General features: G+C 38.6%; 1 protein-coding gene across 12 annotated transcripts; it reads right to left on the bottom strand.

Annotated features, from left to right (window-relative positions):
• Window positions 1-769: 769 nt before the first annotated feature.
• Window positions 770-17,062, bottom strand: aftpha (aftiphilin a). 12 transcript variants are annotated; one of them, XM_005160171.6, is made up of 10 exons: window positions 16,697-17,062; window positions 11,845-13,386; window positions 10,875-11,023; window positions 9,105-9,231; window positions 8,272-8,328; window positions 7,910-8,032; window positions 6,607-6,667; window positions 4,242-4,325; window positions 3,891-4,014; window positions 770-2,235 (listed from the first exon to the last, which is right to left on the bottom strand). In XM_005160171.6, the coding sequence occupies exons 2-10, from the start codon at window positions 13,348-13,350 to the stop codon at window positions 2,085-2,087; spliced, it is 2,382 nt and encodes a 793-aa protein (XP_005160228.1). In that variant the 5' UTR covers window positions 13,351-13,386; window positions 16,697-17,062; the 3' UTR covers window positions 770-2,084. The 12 variants fall into 12 exon arrangements, with proteins under 12 accessions (XP_005160228.1, XP_073800885.1, XP_073800865.1 ...); XM_073944784.1 differs by having other exon boundaries at window positions 770-2,232; XM_073944764.1 differs by having other exon boundaries at window positions 16,843-17,062.
• Window positions 17,063-17,663: the final 601 nt, after the last annotated feature.

Here is a 17,663-nt window from a genome sequence, read left to right as displayed (position 1 = left end):
ACGTTCAAATTAGATCTGAACGAACTGGACCACATCATGGAGGTTTTGGTCGTGTCATAGTTTTTTTTTTTGGACAATTATATTGTGATTTAATTTTAACGTCAATTTATTTTTAAAATAGTATTTTTTTTGTACTTTATCATGAAATTAGGGTTACTATGGCATTAAATATACACGCTTTGTTGGTTTATTTATTTGGATAACACTATCAAACGGTGCGCAATGTAATGGCGTAATATATTGTGTCTAATTTATAATATTTATGTAATGTTATAAAGTGATATTTCAATTTTTTGTGGAAATTTTTTATAATTTACAGTTTTTTAGCATAAAATTTTTTTTTCTATTTTTTTAGGTGACTGATAATTTGTTGCGTACATTACATCACAATAAATTTGGGAATAAAAATATCAAAATATGAATAACATGCAAATATGAAAGTACTTAAGAGTCTTCAGTCTATATAGGAGTAGGTGGAGCTAAATATCTATTTTGGGCTGCATTGCTTGCATCGAATCTGATTGGTGGAATTCCAGCAAAGGATTATGGGTAATGTAGTTTATCACCATGAATTGTTATAAATGCGAACAAGTGTTCAACAAAAGTACAAATAACTAACAAATTCCAAAGTGTATCACTTATTTTAACTAAAAACTGATTCATCTGATAATCAGAGCTTTGAAAATTCATGAAAAAGTGCTTTATTGCTTTCAGTTTAGCCAATAGAGAAATGATTGAGACTTGAACAGGATTTCACACCAGCGCAGCGTTTTCTCTTAAATTATTTTAATTTCTTGTGTACACTTAAAGAAAATTTACACACTTTTTTTTTTTTGTTCTTCAAAGAACCCGGGCATGCGCGATTGACCTCGGTACAGGCTCTTTAGAGATATCATTCATCGGTATGAGTTTTCCATAGGAATTTTCCCATAACAATTTTTACATGTTCCATAGTTTGACTGTACACAGTCTGAAGCCACAGTTAACTATGTAAGCAAGTTCTTCCGTATATCTTTACAATGTGCAAAATCCTCCAGGAGACAGACTAAACAGTGACACGACTAAATAAAACGACCAACAGACGAAAAATAAACAAAAGCCAAAAGGATGAGAAGACACTTCAGGCGGACGTTTCCCATCACGCAATCCACAATGATGGCAGACGTCCTCCAGAGGAGTCACGAGAGATTAAATAAAACAGCATGACCGAAAACACAGGGAAATCAGCAAACTGTTACAGCAGATATTGGTCCCTTATTCTCGATACATCTATATATTTATATATATCCAAGTTAATCATTCACTCAACGATTCCTTCACTACATTACAGTCGGAAGCCAGTGGTTTCAACTAGCATTAAAAAAATTGTTAAAATAACAAAAGATGAGCAGCTAGATATTAAAGCTAAATCTGTCAGAGTGAAATCAAGATAATCAATAATTAATCAATAATGTGCACAACAGAAACGTGAAGTGTTCGCTAATGCATGTGGGAAATCAACAAAACTGAAACCTACGAAAGTTTTAACGATATAAATCCTAACGTCAGCCGTAATGATGAAAAACTAAGGCCTTTGTTATGCAAAAAAACCCCAAAGAAATCGAGAAATTTGCAGGCGGTTTGGTTTCAAGTCGATATAACTACGCATTTATATATAATCTAAGTACAAATCTGATCATTCACATCCTCATTTGTGCCGCTGAAGGACTTTTAAGCCAGTGTTTCATAAAAACAAACCATGGAAAATAACAAAGTGCCTCGGTTTCTCTCTCATACACACTAACGTAACGGTGAAGAACACTCGAAAGGAAAACAAAGTCTCATCCCTGATTATATACAGATTGGCTCTAATATTAACACAAACTCTTCCTACAATCAATCTACGAATAAAATGATCTAATCCTGCCAAATTGAGCCGATTAGCACTCTCTCTCTGACGTACCGGACGATGTATTTGAACTTAAAAACGGGCAGAATGAGGAACGAGAGCTAGAGAACTGAAAGGATGGCATTAAAATCATAGACGGGGTCGAATATTGTGGAGCTGGAGAGCGATACACAATGAAAGAGAGGAAAAGAGCGCGTCAGTCGGGCGTAGAGGACGAGGGCAGGAGAGGAGTCAGTGTGGAGGGAAACATCAGCACTTTAGCCTGCATGAAGGACAGATCCGGCAGGCCTGAGATCACCCGCTGAGCCTCCGGGCTCAGATTCTCCTCCTTCGGCACTGGCTTTCTGCTGAGAGAGAGAGAGATCAGAATAATCAGACAGAGAGATCAGAATGATCAGAGAGAACAGACCTATCAGAGAAAGAGAGATCAGAGCAATCAGACAAAAAGAGAGAGAGGGAGAGGAGAGAGAGATCAGATCGATCAGGGAGATCCGATCAATCAGAGATCAGACCAATCAGAGAGAGAGAGAGAGAGAGAAGTCAGATCAATAGGGAGAGCAGTCCAATCAGATAGAGATCAGACCAATCAAAGAAAGAGCGATCAGACCAATCAGAGAGAGAAAGAGAGAGGGAGATCAGACAGAGATCAGACCAATCAGACAGAGATCAGACCAATCAGTGAGAAAGATCAGATCAATTAAAGAAATAGAGATCAGACCAATCAGAAAGAAAGATCAGACCAACTAAACAGAGATCAGACTAACCAGACCGAGAGATCAGACCAATTAAAGAGAGATCAGACCAATCAGACAGAGAGATCAAACCAATTAAAAAAAATCAGACTAACCAGACTGAGAGATCAGACCAGTTAAAGAGAGATAGAGGCGAGACCAATCAAAGAGAAATAGGCATCAGAAATCAGACCAATCAGAAAGAGAGATTATACCAACTACAGAGAAAGGGACATCAGAGATCAGACCAGTAATAAAAAAAGAGAGATTAGACCAATCAGAGAGAAAAAGATCATACCAATCAGATAAAAAGATCAGACCAAATTATAAAGAAATATCAGACAAATCAAAGAGAAATCAGACTAACTAGACAGAGAGATCAGACCAATCAAAGAGATCAGACAAATCTGGGAAATAAAGATCAGGCCAACCAAAGAGAGATCAGACCAATCAAAAAAAGATCAGAACAATCAGAAAGAAAGATTAGACCAATCAGAGAGAAAAAAAGAGATCAGACCAATTAGATAGAGAGATCAGACCAAATTAGAAAGAAAGATCAGACCAATCAAAGAAAGAGATCAGACCAATCAGAAAGAAAGATCAGACAAATCAAAGAGAAATCAGACTAACCAGACCAAGAGATCAGACAACTAAAAAAAAACAGACCAACCAGAAAGAAAGATCAGACCATTCTGGGAAATAAAGACCAGACCAATCAAAGAGAGATCAGACCATATAAAAAGAGATCAGAGTAAACAGAAAGAAAGATGAAACCAATCAAAGAGAGATCAGACCAATCAATAAGAGATCAGACCAATTAAAGAGAAATCAGACCCATCAATAAGAGATCAGACCAATTAAAGAGAGATCAGACCCATCAATAAGAGATCAGACCAATTAATGGGAGATAAGATCAATTAAAGAGAGATCAGACCAATCAAAGAGAGATCAGACCAATTAAAGAGAAATCAGACTAGTCTGGGAAAGAAGAATAAAAATCAGAGAAAGATCAGACAAATCACAAAGAGTGATTAGACCAATCTAAGAGAGATCAGAGAAATCATAGCAATACCAATCAGATAGAGAGAGTGAGATCAGACTAAACAGAGAAAGAAAGATCAGATCAGATCATATATGAGTAAATGTTTCAACATTTTGATATGTGTACACTAATATCAATGCATCAGAACAGTTGAGAGCAGTGCTGTTCTGAACTCATTCTGAACTGCAGTGCGGCTCCCTCTGGTGGAGAGTGAATGAGTTTCACTGACCTGGTGGAGGTGCTGGTCTTCTCTACAGTCGACATGAGGCGAGCAAATGCATCCACCACTCGACTGCTGCCCCCGCTGACCTCCAGCTTTACCTGGGTCAACTCATACAGCTCTGGGTCAACACCTGCACACACACACACACACACACACAAAACAAATAAACACATTTACTGCACATTTGTCAACCACCCACATAGACACACATGCAAAAACACTAGTTTAAACAGAGAGTTAAAGATACAGATGCAAACAGAGCAGAAGAACGGACACACACACACACACACACACACAGACACACACACACACAGAGAGAAAGAGATTTGGTGTTAAAACAGAAAGGTTTGGTCAAACCTGGAATAGAGGTGGCCGTGCCGGAGGGCGATTCATCCACTGGGCCGAAAAAATCGAGGTTGAGCAGAGACGAGCCTCCACTCGCTTCAGAACCACAGAAGCAGGAGAAGGTGGTTATGGAGAGAAAGAGGGAAACGAGACAGCAGGAGTAGATGCATGATCAGATTAGGGCTGCACCATACTGGAACAATATGAGATAATACTGTTGAGTATTGCGATGACCATGGCTGTTTCTCAAATGCAAAATCGCAGAGAATGGACTTATGTTCTCGAGAGGACCAGTCTTACTAGGTTACCTCAGTAAGGTAGCTCAAACCCTTAATGTGTTCATGCCTTTATTAAGATTTTCATGGTAAAGTTTACTTTCACCATTTTATTTAGGAAAACTCTTAAAATACGTAAGTTATAGCTCTGAAATGTACTAATAAATCTATATAAAATGCTGCGCTTTCCATCTCCTTTATTCAGTCGCAATGACTTCTGGACGTCTCGAGCGAGTTTTGCACTCAAGTCTGCATCAGTTGTATCATCGATATATCAAGAACGCATCCTTCACGCATCCCCTGTTCTTACGGTCTTGAGGTTTAGAATCAAACTTTGGATGCTGATGATGACGTTACACGAGGACACAAGATCGCTGAAGAACACATATTGAGCAACAGCCTATATATCTTACGATCAAATTTTCCGTCATTGACAAATTTTTTTCAGCAGTGAGGGGAAAATCGGCAGGTGATCCCTCATTCTGACGGATTATTCTGAAGGCGATCTATTGGAATTTGTAGTGAACTGTAATTCCCACTCTTGTCCAGCTAATGGCGATTGCCCATATTAATTAGCAGTTGTCTTGTTTTGTCGGCATCAAGGAGGTCGGGTGTTTTGGAGCGCTACGAAACGCAGAGGGGTGCAGCCGCGCCCCTGGCGCAGAAACAAGGGCTTGCAGGATCGGTAAATCCCAAATTCAAAGAATCCTGCAAACTTCTTATCCCTTCCGCTGAAGTGGAGCTAGTTGATGCGCTTGATCATGCACAGGCAAGCATCCAGTTCAGGTCGACGCAGACCAGGAGGAGGATAAGAGTTAAGGCAGATAGGCCTACAGAACATCGTCTGAATAGTTATATTTTTAAGTTGTGTTCTTTAGTCTATTATTAAGTTGTTAATTAAGTCTATTTAAGTTGTTTAGTCTATTATTTATATTTTGTAATATATTTTGTTGTTTATATCTGCATGTGTTCAGGCACAAAGGGTCGTGTTTAAATTCCCTCTGCTGTCAGTGCGAAAAAATATATACAATTGTTGAACAATAAATTAGAGTTGATTTTTGTTCAGTTGTCAAATAAATAAATGAATAATTTAGCCTATATGCTCGTCGTGCAAGTTAATGATTAAAATATGAATGAAAAAAGCGATTAAAAAATATGCAAATTAATTGACGGTCAATAATAGGTTATGACGAAATTTTTACAACCCTCTCCGTCAAAATGACGGACGATAACAAAGTCTATTGCAACCTCTGCTTACGATACAACATTTCCCTAGAAAAATGCAATTTTTTTAGCTGCGTTTAAATCATATATTTATGTAATGATATTAAAACAAACAGGTAAAAGATACCAGTTGAAAAAGTAGGTGCAAACTTTAAAACGCTGTTATTCTGACTCATTTTCTGTTGTCATTTTCCCTTCTCGTCTCGACTCCGCCCACTAGTGTTTATTTCAGCTCTGGGTACAGCTTTCCACCCAATAGCAGAACCGCAACTACTGGAGAGGCGGGGCTAAAGATAGCACGTTCACATCTGATTGGTCAAATTTAGCTAAACAACCAATGCACAACATAAATGTAATAACTAAATAATAATAACCTTTATTTAACCAGGTATGCAAATTTACAATGACGACCTGGCCAAGAGGCAACATAAAAAGCAGATACTATGCAGAAGGGACATAGTTCAATAACAACTTCACAAATGCAGATAATAACATATAAAACTAAGGAAAACTAAAATCGAGCACAGCGATCTTGTACTATTAACTGGATTGACTTTTTAAAGGATGATAGTGGAATGAAAGTGTTGAGCTTTAAGGTCTGCTGCAGATGATTCCAAGCATCAGCAGCAGAAAACTGAAAAGATTAGCGACCTAAAAGACTTAATGCATATACTACTATCGTGACAATTATGCCATATATTGTGCAGCCCTAATTGCAGATATTCATTAGAGATGAGATCTACATGAGTGGATTACTGTTAGCAAGAAGCTCAGCTCACATAAATTGGGCTTATGGTTAGTTTTAAGACACAAGGAGAGAAACGGCTTTGTTTTTCCCGCTCTTTTCTGCAGTGAGAGAAACCACAGACTGATCTTACCGTCCAGAGGGTTGGTAAGGCCACTGCTGCTCCAGTCAAACTGAACAGGAGGAAGAGACTCCTACAAATAAAACAAAACCAATCAAAACAATTATAATAATACAAAACACTAATATTTTTCATTTAATTAAGGGGGATGTGGGTGAATTTGCAGGTAAACCTAAAGAACATATTCATAATCATATCTCAGAAAGTCTTATCAGCCCACCTGATAAAAAATTTGTTTTAACACATTTCTAATCATAATAGTTTTAATAACTCATTTGTAATGAGTGATTTCTTTTATCTTTGCCATGATGACAGCACATAATATTAGGAAAGCCACAGCCATGTCACCCTGCAGCCCAAGACCGGTTACTCACTAAAGCTAAGCAGGGCTGAGCCTGGTCAGTACCTGGATGGGAGACCACATGGGAACACTAGGTAGCTGTTGGAAGTGGTGTTAGTGAGGCCAGCAGGGGGCGCTCAACCTGTGGTCTGTGTGAGTCCTAATGCCCCGATAAAAGTGAAGGGGACCCTACACTGTCAGTGGGCACCGTCTTTCGGATGAGACGTTAAACCGAGGTCCTGACTCTCTGTGGTCATTAAAAATCCCATGGCACTTCTTGTGAAAGAGCAGGGGTGTAACCCCGGTGTCCTGGCCAAAGTCCCTCTATCGGCCCATACGATCATGGCCTCCCAATCATCCCCCTTCCACCAAATTGGCTCAATCACTGTCTCTCCACTCCACCAATAGCTGGTGTGTGTTGAGCGCACTGGCGCCGTTGTCCTGTGGCAGCCGTCGCATCATCCAAGTGGATGCTGCACACTGGTGGTGGTGTGGAGAGACCCCCCCTCATGATTGTGAAACGCTTTGGGTGTATGGCCATACACAATAAATGCGCTATATAAATACACATTACATTACATATTTTAAATGATATTAGTATTTAAGATACTAGTATTCAGCTTAAAGTGACATTTAAAGGCTTAACAAGGGTAATTAGAGTAAAGTTAGAGTAATTAGGCAAGTCATTGTATAACAGTGGTTTGTTTTGTAGACAATCCAAATATTGCCTAAAGGGTCTAATAATATTGACCTTAAAATGGGTTTAAATACATTAAAAACTCTTTTATTTTTACTGAAATAAAACAAATAAGACTTTCTCCATAAGAAAAAAATATTTTTGAAAATACTGTGAAAAATTCCTAAATCTGTTCAACATCATTTAGGAAATTTTTAAACAGAAAAAAATTTACATGAGGGCAAATAATTCTGACCCCAACTGTATATACATGTGCAGAATGAAGGCTGAAGGTTGACCTGTGTGCTGTCCGGTGGACAGGAGCTCAACTCTGTGGCGACTGAAGGAGATTGTGCTATTGAGGCGATCATTTCGGCAGCAGACACCGGCTTCACAGGCTCTTTTGTGGGCTCCAGCATCCCCTGCAGATCCACACATGTCAAAGATGATTGATGAAACACACATGAACGACTAGAATAAACCAGCCTGCATCACTCACACACACACACACACACACACACACACACACACACACACACACACACACACACACACACACACACACACACACACACACACACACACACACACACACACACACACACACACACACACACAAACACACACAAACACAGTTTGCTTGCAGCTGGACTGGACTCACCAGACTGGCAGCGTACATTGGCACAATCACAGGCTGCTTTTTATGGCCTGTAAACAGCTGAGGAGAAACACAGAAGAGGAGAAAGTTAACGATAAAAGGCTCACAAATTCAGGAAGAAATTAACCATTGTAATGCGTATATTTTTAGCAATATAAAACATTTTATCGGGATTTTGGGTAGACGGCAAGTTAATCTGTGCAGAAAATAATTACAATTAATTTAAAAAGCTGAAAAATGTAAGTGGCAAATTTCTTCAAGGTGCAATAATTTATAAGAACTTCTCTTAAATAAACATAAACAACAAATATAATACAATAAATAAAATACTAAATATTATTTTACTATTAAATAAACAATAAAAATAATGTATAGAATGTTTGTAAATGAAGCTAAATTAGGCTATTAAAGTATATTTTACAAGAATATTTCATAATGTCACTGTAAAACAAATGTATTTTTATTTGTGCATCAATTCCTGCATCATTTTTAGGCCTTAAAAATGATGATCAATTCATTGAAAGACTATACAATTATTTTCTTAAATAAACAAACAATATTAAGAAAAGAAACATACTATTAATGCTTATGTCATATAAAAAAATAACTAATTACCTAATATTTTTAGCAAACAGTAAACAAAGCTTCTATTTAGACAGCAGGCAAACAACTATAAAACCGCCTCACTGCTTTCTGTTCATTTATTTGCATCCAGCTGATAATATATTAAGCACAACTGCACTAACACGATAAACAACATCAACTTTAAGTGCACAGCTAGTTTCCTATTTGCATTCAAAATGACCCAACCCCACATGTCCCGCAACTGGACTCACTATATTTCTAGTGTCGATACCCAGAGAGCAGAGCAGAGCTTTATTGGTGTGAGAGCCGCCCCACTGATATCGTAGACCGAAGGCATTATTCACATCCTGCAGCTGCTGCCACACGTCCCGCACCGCCCTGCAGAACCCCCAGGAGGAGACAGAGAGCATTAATGATCACCACACTGACATTAAAGTCGTCATGAATTAAAGTTCAGATTATGCTTTTTTCAGCACTCTTGACATACATCCACCTGAAATGAGAACGATAATCTTTAGGAAGCAACTGGATTATTATAAGATGATTGACGAATGGATGAATTCAGAGAAGCAAAGAGACACCCACTGACAACCCGATCTAAATGACTGATTGCCCCACCCTAAAGGAGTAATAGCCCACCCCACATTACTGATAGCTCTGCCCTAAAATATTAATAGCTGCGTTGTAAATTACTCATATTAACCTCTCCCTAAATGACTGAAGGCCCCTCCTAAAATTACTGATAGCCCACCACTGAATTACTAATAGCCCTGCCGTGAATGACTGATAGCCCCGCCCTAACTTACTGATAGTCCTGCCCTAAGACTAATAGACCCACCCTAATTGACTGATAATCTAACACTAAATGCCTGATAGCCCGGCCCAAATTACTAATAGCCCCGCCATAAATTACTGATAGCCCCGCCTTAAACGACTGATTATCCCGCATTAACTGTCGGATAGCCCTGCCCTAATTACTGACAGCCCTTGCCTAAATGACTGATAGCCCGGCCCTAAATTACTAATAGCCCTGCCCTAAAAGACTGATAGACCCACCCTAAATGACTGATAATCCTGCATTAAATAACTAATATCCCCGCCCTAATTACTGATAGCCCCACCCTAAAGGAATCCTGCATTAAATAACTGACACTCCACCCTAAAGGACAGATAGCCCCGCCCTAAAGGACTGATAGCCCCGTCTTATAGGAACGATAATCCAGCATTAAATGACTGATAGCCCCACCCTAATTACTGATAGCTCCACCCTAAAGGACTGATAGCCCCGCCCTAAAAGACTGATAGGCCTGCCCTAAGACTGATAGCTCTGACCTAGTTTAAAGATAGTCCCGCCCTAAAGGACTGATAACCCCGCCTTTTAGGAATAATAATCCTGCATTAAATGACTGATAGCTCCACCCTAAAGGACTGATAGGCCCGCCCTAAGACTGATAGCTGTAACCTAATTTAATGATAGTCCCTTTCTAAATTACTGATAGCCCCACCCTAAATGACTGATAGCCCTGGCCTAAATAACTATTAGCCCCGCCCTAAAGGACTGATAGTCCTGCTCTATTTACTGATAGTCCTGCCCTAAAGACTAATAGCCTGTCGGTGCCAGTGGTGTAGTGGTTAGGGCATCGACACATGCCCTCCGGTGCTCACGGAGACCAGAGATTTTGCCTTTGATTAGCCCCTGCTCCCCATTCTTTCCTGTCAATTCTCTCTACTTTCCAATGCAATAAAGGTGAAAACCCCAAAAAATAATTATATAAAAAAGACATATAATAGCCCAGCGCTAATTACTTATAACCCCGCCCTAATTATTGATAGTCGCACCCTAAAGGACAGATAGCTCTGCTGTAAATTGTGCTCATTGAAAAGATGAAAAAGAATTTCCATGTGTTCTGACATGATGAAATAAACGATAGAGCATAATCTGAAATAATAAGAGTTTTTATTTCGTCCGTATAATATATGTATAGTAATTTTGCACAGTGCAGTGATGTGTCAGCGCTCACCCGCTGGTCTGTCCTCGGTCTCTGTCCTGCTCTTCTGATGGAGGTTTGAGGAAGCTGTGGAGTGTGTTCACCTCATCCTCCACCTGGGGAGACACAACCAGCTCGAAACTGACCTGGAAGATCTTCTCCAGACGGCTGACCAGTGCCGCCTTAGCAACAAAAACACAGAAAGAGGGAAGAAAAATCATTGTGTTTGCTTAGTATAACAGTGTTAATATGCCTCCTTTAAAAATTTTTATTACTTTTTTTCAAATATTTCTCAAGTTTTTTTTTCTTCTGGAAAAAGTTTTTTAATTATTTTGGTTTTGGCTGGAATGAAAAATATATTTTTAAAAAGGTCAATATTATTAGCCCACTTATTACCCCAAGAAATTAGTATTTTTTGATTGTCAACAGAACAAACAACTGTTGTCCAATGGTTCAACCTAACCAACCTAGTTAAGCCTTTAAATTGCACTTTAAACCGAATACTAGTATCTTGCAAAATAAATAGTCAAATATAATGTACTGTCATCAAAGCAACAAAAAAAAAATTGTAATTAGAAAATAGTTATTAAAAGTATTCTTTAAAAATGTGTTGGAAAAAAACATCTCTCTATAATATTAATATTAGCCCAATGTTATTAAAAGCTAATTATTTTACCCCACATTTGTAAGAAAGTCTGATTTATTTTAAGATGACCCATTTGACATGCTTTTGTTAACATGTTTCCTTCCAACTTAATGAATAATCAGTGAAATGAGTGAAATGGAGATGTCTGAAAAGGCTGTGTTTTTGCTCAATCAACCATGTAGACAGAGTAAACCATCCAATCCGGACACATTCCTCAATCTGATTTAATTTCCTGTAGACATTCCTGCCAGATTCTCAATACCTTTGAACATTCAGGAAAAGATAACAGCATGGGGTTGGGAGAAAAACTGCAATGACAAACCGCCAATTTTCAATGTTATCCGCATTGAGGCTTACCGTTGTGCAACTTTTGCGCTCCTCCACACCAGTAGGAGGTGCTGTGTCAGGCTGCCATTTATCTCCACTCATTTGAGCACATGCTCCATCCTGCGCCTGCTCAAATGTTGCCCACGATTCCTCTCCATTTTGGCTCTGATCCGGCTCAGAAAACGCTTGCCAACCTCCGTCATCGGCGCCATCGTTCCCCTGTGCGGAGCTAAAATCCGCAAAACTGTCACTTCCAGGAAAGTCCGCAGACGTTGTGGCCTCCTCAGCTGGCAAATCCGTTTTACTAAATTCTTTTGATGTGTCAAAATCACCAAATTCGTCATCTTCAGTTTTCTCTGCGGCCGCTTCAGGCTGAGTGACTTGCGTCTCCGCCCCCTGCTGGTCAAAATCTGCAAAACCACCTGCACTAAATGCGTTGGCATCTCCAAAGTCTCCGAAGTCTCCGAAATCCTCGTCGTCGTCCTCGACTAGCTGGCTGTGGTCAGCAGGTGTGGCGGTCTCCTCCTGAAGAGGAGGTGATGGTACGGATCCCGTCGTGCTAAAGTCGCCGAACTCTTCGAGCGCCTCTGTGGACAGCGGCCGACCGAAGGAGGTCTCAGTTTCGGTTTCTTCAGTCTCAGAGCCTTTCTCGTCTGATTGTCCTCCGCTACATCTCTCACCATTAGGTGACACGCTATTGTCATCGCTCTCGCTTCGAGCAACGCCGTTAAGAGTTAGCGATGTGCTAACGTATTCAGTAGTATTAGTTTCTAGATCTCTTTGATCTAAATCTGATCCCTCATGAAAACCCAAGTCCCCATTGCTGAGACCTTCAGAGCTTTCTGAAGGGAGTTCAAACCCTGTGATTTTTGAAACCGCTTCTATACTATCTTCACACTCTCCGCTAACGTCATTCTGAGCTAATCTACTCCCTTGATTGGAAAGTTCAACACTGTCGCTAACGTCGTTCTGAGCCACTCTACACCCTTGATTGGAAAGCTCCCAGTCTGTATTTGAAGGCTGGTCGTGATCAGCATTTGAAAAAGCAGAAAAATCTGCAAAATCGTCGTCAGATTCGTTGTTTTTGTGTGGCGTTGATGCTTGCTCCAAGCTTGCAAACCCGTTCGTAAGCACTTCAACAGTGCCATTGCAGTCATTGTCAGTTCGAGAGCTGGTGGGAAACTCCAGGGATGTGATGTGAGCTTGATGCTCGGTCAGCTTTTTGAGTTCCTCAACACTAACCGTTCTGCCATTTGGCATGCCAGTCTGGCCCCCGCCAGGTGCAACGCCGTTAGCCTTGGTAGACCCTGCGGATTGCGAAGACAGACCCACGATCCGTCCATTGCTCAGCAGCTCTGGTGGCGAGGTGGCGTTCAGGGCCTGAGATTGGTTGAAGGTGGTCGGCGTGTCGAACTCTGAGAAGCTGGTGCTGTTCGGGACGCCGGTGAAGTCGCTGAATTCGTCCTCCTCGTCCTCGCCAGCGTCCTCCATCGGCGGCGGAGAGGAGGAGTAGATGCGAATCACATCAGGCTCCATCAGGCCTTGAGCAGAAACACACGGCACAGCTCACACCTGCAATGGAGACCAGCAGCATGACTGTAAAAGAATGCTTGAGTCCAAATAAAGACTATTACAAATCAATATTATCCAATGATAATATCTTCCCCACCGGGAAGACGATAACAAGAACTATCTCGATAATTGGACTGCAAAAATGCTTTTCTTACTTAGGTTTTGTTGCGTTTCTAATCCAAATATCTACATATTCTTAAATCAAGAAGCATTTTCTAGACAAAGCAAAAAGTATTGTCGTGTTTAACATGGCAAAATAACGTGAGTTTTACATTTATTCATTCATTGATTTTCTTGTCAGCTTAGTCCCTTTATTAATTCGGGGTCGCTACAGCGTAATGAACCGCCAACTTATCCAGCAAGTTTTTAAGCAGCGGATGCTCTTCCAGCCGCAACCCATCTCTGGGAAACATCCACACACATTCACACACAAACTCATACACTACAGACAATTTAGCCTACCCAATTCACCTGTACCGCATGTCATTGGACTGTGGGGGAAACCGGAGCACCCGGATGAAACCCACGCGAAGGCAGGGAGAACATGCAAACTCCACACAGAAACGCCAACTGAGCCGAGGTTCGACCCAGCGACCTTCTTGCTGTGAGGCGACAGCACTACCTACTGCGCCACTGCCTCGCCCCTGAGTTTTACCTTAAAAAAGCAAATAATCTTCTAGGGTTCAACGCAAAGGATTTTTTCTACTGGCCCGATCGGAGCAGTGGTTCAGATTTTTACTTGCCCTGCCTATATTTTCACCGGCCCAACCAAAAAAAGTTCATAGTTTGTTTTTTGCCACAAATTAAAAAAATTTTTTTTACAATTTTTGTAAATCTAGAATTTAAATATTTAAAAAATGTTAATAAATTTATTTTGAGCAAAATTCAAAGTGTTTTGCAAACAAAAGTAGCAAAATGTGCAGGTATTTTTATTGCAAAACAAAATATGGCTGAACTGCCAAACTGACGGCAAACGGTACAAAACATGACTTCATTATTTTAGTCGAGGTGTACCCTCATTAATGTCTGCTTCCAAGACGTTATAAACAAATGTTTTAGCATCATCACTTGACGTTGCCGCCATGTTGCTGTCTCTTCGCTGTACTGATTGTAACAAAAAACAATAACGTGCTCACAACATCCAATCAGCTAAGAGGAACCAAGAAGGAAGCATTTGAAGGCTTAAAAACACAAACTGTTTCTCGATTCTGACTATATTCGCACGAAATTGACAAATAGTCACAGGCAAATTAAACTTTAGTGACAGGGGATCAGTGGCCCGATCGGGTCAGTAACAATCCTGTCTAGTGTCCTGAGCATCTCACACACTGGCCCCGGGCCATCGGGCAGTCCTTATTGTTGAGCCCTGAATAGAGTAATCCAGATATATTAGCACTTATTTTACATCCCTAATCCTACCCAATGCCAAAAAACAAAACAATACCTTACTAACTACTAATAATCAGCTACTTAGTAATTTACAGAGTTAAATGTCCTAGTTAATGGTTTGTTAATAGCATGGATTGTACATCAAAATAAAATATAAACAAAAACATTGCTAATAAACATAGCATTTTAAGAGAAATGTAATACCTTAAGAAATATTGTTACCTCAATACTCAACAATATTGCATATTTTTCCAGTATAGAATTAAGTAACAATAAATAATAAACAGTTCTGATATTTAAATGTGTTTATCTAAAGCACAGACGAACACTGGAACAGCTCTAAATAGTCGCTCTCTGTTGGCAGCGCTCACTATCACAGCGCTCGAGGGTCTATTTACAGAAACAGGTTCTTGTTGTTTAACTCGAATCAAATCAAGCGGAGTAAAAGCAGACAGATTGCCTTCAAATCAGACGTTAATTAAGTGCTAACGGGAGAAGTGGCGACTGTGGAGGAGCAGAAAACCAGATCCATTCTGAAAGACCAAAGACGGGAGTAAACTGAAAGAATTCAGACGCACAACGCAATTATTTGCAAAAGAGCAAAGCAAATATAACAGCACTATTGTGTTAAATGTCAGCACTGTGTTTGTTTAAAGGTGGGACAAACAATCACTTTTAAAAGCAGAGGATCGTTGCCAAACCACAGTTTACATTCACGACACTTTTGGAGCTTGACCACAATTTTCTACACTCATAAATAAATTATTTAATATAATTTATAAGATTTCTAAATAAATAAATTGGATTACATCTGTGCTAGTGTAACCTTTAATCTAAAACCTTTAGTTTTTTTTTCCAATGAAGAACTTCACAACTTAACAATTTTAAGAACTGTGAGTAATAAGGAGTATATGCATGTATTTATATATATATATATATATATATATATATATATATATATATATATATATATATATATATATATATATATATATGAACATAAAAATTAAAACACATGCTTGTTCCAAGCTGTACAAATTAAATATATATAACAGAATAAATGTCACCACATTAAAATATACTGCATATATATTATATTATTTTTTAAAATAATAGTTATATTATGTATAAACATATCAAATACAAACATTGATAATGTAAATAATTAAACCTACACATATTGTGATGGGCTAACAAGTCACATTTATAAGACAACTATTGTACAAATGTAATTAATAAAAAAATACTTCTAAATAAATTGAATTATATCTGTGCAATTATAACCTTTAATCTATAACCTTTATTTTTTTTTCCAATAAATAACAATTTAGTAGGGTAAGTAAAATAAATAGGGTATATATGTAATATGTATTCATACATTTCTCCAAGTATACAGCAATTTTAGGTGCTGTAACGTTACATATTTTAATAACTATATGAATATTTATATATTTCTTACTTTCACTATCATAACTGTATCCTAAAATTCAGTGGTACTAAAGTAACATGTTATTAAATGTTGTTGGATATTAAATAACAGCATTCTAGTACACAAAGCACACTTTAATACAGAGGTTATTAAATGTGTAAAACACGATGGTTTATTATCAACAAACCGGATTTTAACATCACAGCTGTCAAGAAAGAACAGGCCTAAGTTACTAAATTATAATCTACATATCTAGTAATACTCCACACAGCTGATGAGAACATTAGTTAACGATAACCTACATTAATACGAGATTAAATCTGAATTAAACACAATCACTGACATGCCATATTTCAGATGGAATCGAATCGGTTATTTGGGGATGTTTACATTACGGCTAGCTGTTAGCTATTAGCCTGCTCCTCACAGCAGCTCAATTCACCTGTCACCATTCAACAGGGTGTTTACCCGTCAAAATAACCTCGCTTTTACCTGACACTGAAACGAAGATGCCGTAGATCTCGTGTTATTACTCTCCAAATGACCCAGACTCGAGCTACTAGCATGCAAACTCAAAGTAGCATTAGAATCCATTGAATAACACGGACGATGCTAGCAGGCTAATCCTGTGTGCTAACCGCTAGTTTTCGCGCAGCTGTCAGTCGTATTTTCACCTCAGGAGTCCGGAGTGGCGAATCCCGTCATCCCGGCGAGCATCTGGAGCTCCACATACAGACACAACAAAAACACACACCGCCTCTTTTCCTGTGTGTATGTGTGTGTGAATGTGTGTGTGTGTATCCTGCTCTTTTCCGAGTATTACCCAGCATGCATCATGGGCTGTGGTGTGGCACTTCTGGATTCTGACGTGTGTGGATTGGATGAAGATCATTTGGGGGATTTATTTATTTAATATTGAACATATAGTAATGCCGAACAACTTATCATCATACATCTTCACAGTACAATAACAGGTGCGAAAAGGAACAAAATAGACTCATAAAATATGACTTGTTCAAGCTACTTATTTAATATGAGTTGAACCAACGCAATTCTTAAGGGTTTTTTGGTGGGCAACTTAATTGTTTTATGTTCAGTCCACTTAAATTTGTAAAAACAGATTAAGTTGTGTTTGGACAACATGAAGGAGTTGTATGAAATCCTGCATTTCTTTATATTGTACATACATAAATAATTACAATTTATAAAGATAAATAAAATATGAAATAACTACTAAAATAAATGAAAGGGGCTTTTCCTGTAGTTTAAATATTTTTTATTTTTATCTATTTAAAAATTCAGTCTAAAGGAATTTATTCTAATAAATTTTATTAATTTATTCTTTATAAGTAAATTATTATTATTATTATTATTATTATTATTATACTTTAAAAATGTTGTTTTAATTTGTTTATTAAACAGAGTTTTGTTTCTTAGTGGTAAAATGTGTTGTTGATAT

The sequence above is a fragment of the Danio rerio genome, chromosome 1 (assembly GCF_049306965.1).
Source record: "Danio rerio strain Tuebingen ecotype United States chromosome 1, GRCz12tu, whole genome shotgun sequence".
Classification (NCBI taxonomy): Eukaryota; Metazoa; Chordata; class Actinopteri; order Cypriniformes; family Danionidae; genus Danio; species Danio rerio.
The sequence above is the reverse complement of the archived record's forward strand: the minus strand, read 5'-3'. Positions and strand labels throughout refer to the sequence as shown.

Bases quoted from the DNA above. Each gene is read 5' to 3' on its own strand.
- aftpha (XM_005160171.6), bottom strand. From the start codon at position 13,350: ATGGAGCCTGATGTGATTCGCATCTACTCCTCCTCTCCGCCGCCGATG. The intron at 9,232-10,874 runs GTGAGCGCTGAC...GGGGTTCTGCAG, and splicing joins GACCGAGGACAGACCAGCGG to GGCGGTGCGGGACGTGTGGC. The intron at 4,326-6,606 runs GTAAGATCAGTC...GTGGTTCTGAAG, and splicing joins CCTTACCAACCCTCTGGACG to CGAGTGGAGGCTCGTCTCTG.